At 30.8% G+C, this 6,708-nt stretch overlaps 1 protein-coding gene across 1 annotated transcript in view; it reads right to left on the bottom strand.

The window, feature by feature from the left end:
- The window catches only part of LOC106793839 (probable serine/threonine-protein kinase DDB_G0278845), a 70,799-nt gene that overhangs the window by 36,090 nt on the left and 28,001 nt on the right, over positions 1–6,708 (bottom strand). Inside the window, exon 3 of the mRNA XM_014761077.1 lies at positions 5,080–5,146. Coding sequence (XP_014616563.1) covers positions 5,080–5,146 — 67 coding nt within the window. The remainder of the gene's footprint in view (positions 1–5,079; positions 5,147–6,708) is intronic.

The raw sequence follows: 6,708 nt of genomic DNA, 5'->3' as shown, positions 1-6,708 counted from the left end.
ATATATATTATATATTATATATATATATATATATAAAATATAAATGAAAATTGAATCGAGACGAAAGAAGAAAAAAAAAGAAAAAGGAAGAAAAATAAAACGTATCGATATGAGACCAACGACGACTACTGATTATAACGGGCGACATCGAATAATTGCGTATCATGCTCATCGCCTAACCGTGCTCGTGCGATCATTTAACAAGCAGTTATCACAACTACCGACGCGTCTGCTCGTTGTCTGTGTCGACATTAAAGTTCGACACGTGTATCATGTTCGGAGTATTGCCGATCAACAACCATTTTGACCCTCCATCGAACCTTTATATTTCAATCTTAGATTCCTAAGTACACACACACACACAAATATATAATATATAATATATAATATATAATATATTAGGTCGTCAAATATGAAATTTGTAGTGCATCGTATTATTAATTTTTCTTATATATATTCTCTATAATATATATAATATATTATATTATTATTATATTATTATTATTATATTATATTATTATATATTATATAGATATATATATTAGTATATATACAGTAGTATATATATATATTACCATGCTAATTTAATTATCAATACTTTTTTATTAAACCCTTTCCCAATTCGAGATGATTTTCCACATATTTGGTAAATTTCTTATATAGTTACTACCATCAAATAATTTAAAAAAAAAAAAGACATTTGTTAAACAACTATTTATTGTTAAATTTGAAAAACAACGGAGAACATTTTCTCAATTAATTAGATAATCAAATGAATAAGGCTTATTACTACTAGCGATTGAACTTTATAATAGAAACTAATTAGTTTATAAATAGTATACATCTTGAACCGATATATAATACATTCGTGTTACGGCTCTATATATATACACCTACACGTCTATCTAAATATTCATGTATTCATGTCGATTTTGCGAATTCATGTTGCAACATTAAACGTAATCAACATGTACAAATCAACAATTAAACATTTAAATGGCCGTGTACCGAGAGATCGATGTGAAATATTTGATTCTGTTATTAATTAAGTTCAATTTCTAGTTAAATTAATATAACCCAGATGTACACGATAAAACATAAGAAGAAGAACAAAAATTAATTGTATCATTTATAAAAAAAAAAAAAAAAGATTAGAAAGCAAACGAACCTATTGAAAAAAGAAAAAGGGAAAAAAAACAAACAAGAATGAAAATCTTGAATCAATTCAAAATGAGTAAGGTGGGTCTTTTATCGAACTAATGGCTACAACCAAATAAATAATCTTATTAAATCGTTCTGCAACATTCGCATAAATGCATTCACGCGATGATAACATTGAAAATAATATAAAGAAGGAAAAGCTCACACGGAAGTCACGCGAGAAACGAATTAGAAGCCTAAACGTATTTACCGCTTTGGTAACGTCGTCTAATCGAATTTACCTTATAACACAACACGGTTTCTATATTTGATCAAATGTCAACTATCGATATTAAATTTATCCCTTATTATTATTATTAATACCTAACAAATCTTTCTTAAACGTATCACAAAGAAATTATAATTAAATTAATCCTAGTTTTGATCCAACTACAATCATCGTTATCCAATTTATTCTTTTATTATTATTAAATAAAAAGTTGATCCTGTTGAAAATAATTTTCAAATTTTCGAGGCTGGCTTGAAAAGTTCTAAGTCTCGTCAATAAAAAAACAAGACTTCATATTTTAAAAAAATAAAAACCAAATTTGGCTCGCACCAACGTAAATTAATGAATAATGTGTGATATATAAATGAAATAAAAAATCTAAAATCAAATTGAACACAAATGAATGGAATAGAGAATGTAATAAATAAGATAGACGATTTTCTCTACAAATATAAATATGTTACGATATATGTGTGTGTTTATGTGTGTGTGTGTGTGTGTGAGTGGGTGGATGTCACTGGAAGTTTCATTATTTTCCAACAAGTTAACCCTGGTTATTTCGACATAGTACTCGAAAAGTTCACGAGAGACACTTCTTTATTGTCTTTTTTTGTCACGCTGCAACAGAGACATAGTGAGAGAGAAAGGGTCAACCATGATAGAAGGATACGTTAAATGAAAAGCACTCTTTGATGCGCTCCATCGAACCGAAAGAGCTCTGCAAAGAGCCAATGCAAGCTCGGCGAACCAGAGACTGACGATCTTCCGTACACGTGGTTAACCTCTATACATTTTCTTTTCCTTCCTTCCTTCCTTCCTTCCTTCCAAACCCTTCCATTCTTTCTTCATTCCTTTCAGATTAACATTGTCCCATTTTCCTTATTCCTAATTAAAAGATTTCTTTTTTGCATACTACCATTCACTAATTTCTTAAGAAAAAGTTTCTTCAAAGAATTTGAAAAACAAACAATTCATTTAAATTCATTTACAACTTGATATTATTTATACGAATTAAATAATATGATTATTCCAATGAAATAAAAAATAAATAATAATAATAATAATAATAATAATAATCATGAGATAGGCAAGTTGTCGCGAAGAAATTTTCTTGAAAATATATATAATATAATAGAGTATATTAAAATGTTGAAGTTTCAAGATCAAAAGCTCACGTTTAATATATACATAGGTATACGTATTGGATGCATGTATGTGTGTGTGAGAGAGAAAGAGTATCGTCACTGTGAGAAACGTCGAGGGAAATTAATCGATCACCTAGTGCATCATTCATCAGTCTCTCGTAACACCAAGGACGAGAGTACATTCGAGATGCGGTTTACGAAGATGGTTCCGTTGATCGGATCCTCTCTCCTAGGAGATTCAATAATTTAATGAGAGACAGCAACTATCGATCGATCTACCATCTAATTCTCTGTCCTCTATTCTATTTCATCATCTATTCTTTCAATCTTTCACACCACTATTTTTCTCAGATTTTCTTGGGTTCATCGATATAAATCCAATGAATCGTTAATACAATCAACACAAATTCTTATTCAAATCTTGTTTTCATTTTTTCTTCTTTATTTCGTCCCTCTAAATTTTGATCGATTATTTATCTTACCTTAAATACATCTGTAGTCTTCCCCCTCCCCCACTTCCATGTAATTTTGTTAATATAAATAAAAAGTAAAAATGAACAAATCCGATCGTGAAAAAGATTGGAATAATTGTTATTCTCTAGGAATAGAAAACAAAATGAGTTTCTATTTTATTTTGTATAAAAGTTAAAAGCATTAAATAAATAATGTTATTTTGTATAAAATGGTAAAGGCATAAATTGTGGTAGATTCGTGGAGATTGGAATAAAGCATACATTTCATATATAATTTAACCGATCGTTTCATACGTTTCACTAAACTGTCTAAGTAGAGATAGGTCAGTTTATTCGTTTGTTTGGTCAGCATGCAGTTTCGAGTTAGCCTTCCCCCCTCTTAAACTAAATATCGATTCCCTTTGGTATCAAAGAGTTAAAAATATCTATTTGCATGTCGTTACGCATTATCTCGCTCGCGAATTAAACATACTTTTCTAGTTTACATGCATACTATCTATCTATCTCGTTTATCTATCTATCTATCTATCTATCTATCTATCTATCTATCTATCTATCTATCTATCTATCTCTCAATCCTTTTTAAACGTTGCTCGATTGTGGTTGATTTTAATATCGAAGGTCACGGTTTGTTAGACCATTTGCGAATCACTTTTAAAACAAAAWAAAAAAAAAAAAAAAAGGAAAAAAAAGAAACCATCATTTTACGCAAAAGAAATATCAGAATGAATTTATATTTTATCTTCGAAATGATAAAAAAAAAAAAAAAAGGAATGGTCGAAATAAATGAGTGAGTGGTAGTAAAAAAAAAAAACGAGAGAGAAAATTTTATTTGTAAAAAAAAAAAAAGAAAAAAAAAAATGACGATGATCCTCTTTTGATAATCGTCCGGTATAATCGTAAAACCGAATTTACTTTAGCACTAACATAAGCTGCACAAGCTAAAATTAACGAAGTTGCGGAAATAATAACGATGGATATTATTTTCGCGAGTGTTGAGTTAGTAACGACACCGGTGATGGTGAAAATGGTGGAAATGATGGAAAGGGTAAAGTAGGGTGGTGCCTAGCTGTGTAGAACGAGAATGATGCTGCTTTTGAAGGTGGCGGGATTGCTAATGGAGCTTAAGTAAATTCCCATTGAGAATACTGTTCGTCGTATCTCGAGATAAATTTCAAAGGGCGTTATTTGTCGGCAAAACCATCCCCTCACGTTCTATTTCTTTATTTTTCTCTTTTCGCATGAGCACGATGTGTTATTCGCTTTTATTTTGTATTTTATTATACGTCCGAAATCGTGACAAAAATCTTTCTCATTTCATTAACTCTCGTACGTAAAATAAGTGTATAACCAACCAACGTGGGTAGTAAATGTACCCACGGAAATTGCATATATAACGTGGAAATACGTAGACACACGTACACGTACACGTACACGCATTCACCTACGTATTTCGTACGAACGAAGAATAGGATTCCGCGTTTTGTAAGTTTCCATAAATGTAGAAAATCCGATGATAGGACTTAACAGCTTTCTAAATCCTTTTGTAGGAATCCTATTTCCGACAAATCTAAATCTTACACTAGTACACATTTATTTGCAAATCTCTACGTGTCATAATTTATCTCACATCTATCTGATTTTTACGAAAATATAAATTACGAAATATAATATTTGGATTTTAGATACACACACACACACGCTACGAGTCTATATTATTTGACCATTTGAAGAAAATAATATTAAGTTAACTGAAATGAATATCCAATACGATTTGATGTCAATATTCGTATACAAAATCAATTGTTTATTCGAACAAAATAAATAATTACGTTAGAATGTGTCATTCGTCAATCGACATGATTAGATTTGTACGAAACGTATTTTCGATCTACGTGAATTTGGTTGAACAAATTTTGCAAACTTGAAAAAAATTATTCGACAAACCTCTAGAGTATTGATTGAATAAAACATTCGTTCATTTTGTTCTACCTCTTTTTAAAATAACTTACTTAAACAAAAAAAAACTTACTTGGGAATATCGCCGATTCTCGGACGACGGCATATTCGGGGACAAACGTTTTCCCATATGTTGCAAGCTGTAACAAAATAACCAAACAACTCGTTAGAAAGTGAAAGAAAGAAATGGAACGTTAACTTTTGTATGGCAAACTGGTTATGGAAAAGAAAAAAAAAAGAAAGGAGAATATAAAATGGTCAGATATTATCCGAGAATAAAAAAGTTTGAACAAAAATGAGCAGCATGCAGAAATGAACGATATCGTACGGGAAATTCGCGATTTCCTTTTTAACTCATCCGAATGGAACAGCTATTATATCAAGCAACTGCAATAATCATTCGATTGTTAGAGAATTCAATTTCTGATGCTTTTGTACTTTCAAATTATCTTAATCCAAGAAAGATCTTTTAATAATCGATCGTTTATCGATTGAAAAATTAAATTAAAAGAAACATTTGCGAATTCAACGAAAAAGAAAAAAATCATTAAACGCGTTTCGTTCGAAACTACAAAAGTTTAAAAACAAAAACACACAAAAAGTAAACCAAATTCTTTTTTCTACACGTGTACACTATGGTGCAGGGAAAAAAAATCAAATTCAACGTAGTAACGTAGAAGTGTGACAACGAAAAAAAAAAAAAGAGGAAGAAAGAAAATAAAAAACATATAAAACACAATATACATAGACGAATTTTTCGAACGTATTATTGCAAATACATTTATATCTAATAATCAAAAATAAACTTACAATGATTGATCGAATTGATAGATTTAAAAATCCCTTTCTCTCTCTCTCTCTCTCTTTGTGTATGAATGATTCTGAGATAAATATCAAAATTGTCATTGAAGGAACCGTTCATTTCGAACGGGAAGTACGGAAACGTTTAATTCGAATATCAGAATACCTTCGGAACATCGAGGTTAATTGCGATTCATTGCAATTTGTGAGCCGGCACTTCCCCGTTATAACCTCTCTCTCTCTCTCTCTCTCTTACACACATACACACACATAGATATATAGGAGTACATGGATACACTTTGTCTCTCTTTTGCTAGGATGGTTTGAAACCTCCTCTTGTACTCGTAGCAACCCTGTTCACTCCCATCATCGATCCGTGCTAGCTGTGTAGCATTTACTAATTACAAAGTTCACCTTTTGAACAATTACGATGCAAGATGCCGCCGACTACTACTACTACGACGACGACGAGGATGACGATGACTATGACTATGAGTATGATGATGATGATGATTATGATGACGAGGACGAGGACAAACGATGTGGAAGGTGACGAAAGCGATATTCTCACAAGGCCAACCATCCAGTATCGCTACCAAGCGTGAAACGATCAACTTCCTCTTTCCATGATGAAATCAAATTTACGAACGGTTAACGATTTTAACATCGTTTACGATCCCGTTTATGCATGAGAATGTAATCGAAAGATAGATAGATAGAGAAAGAGAGAGAGAGAGAGAAACTACAAAAAATTTACTCAAATTATTATCCGTTGAAAAGCTAACGATATTATTTAATACAATTAAAAGTGAATACTCCAATCTAAATAAGATTTTTATTTAATATATTTAATATTGGATCGAATATTATTATTATATATTATATATGTCGTAGGTATCGG

Source organism: Polistes canadensis, unplaced genomic scaffold (assembly GCF_001313835.1).
Source record: "Polistes canadensis isolate GaletaPanama2010 unplaced genomic scaffold, ASM131383v1 scaffold_19, whole genome shotgun sequence".
NCBI classification, from domain to species: Eukaryota; Metazoa; Arthropoda; class Insecta; order Hymenoptera; family Vespidae; genus Polistes; species Polistes canadensis.
Note: the sequence above shows the minus strand (reverse complement) of the source record. Positions and strands in the feature narration are given on the sequence as shown.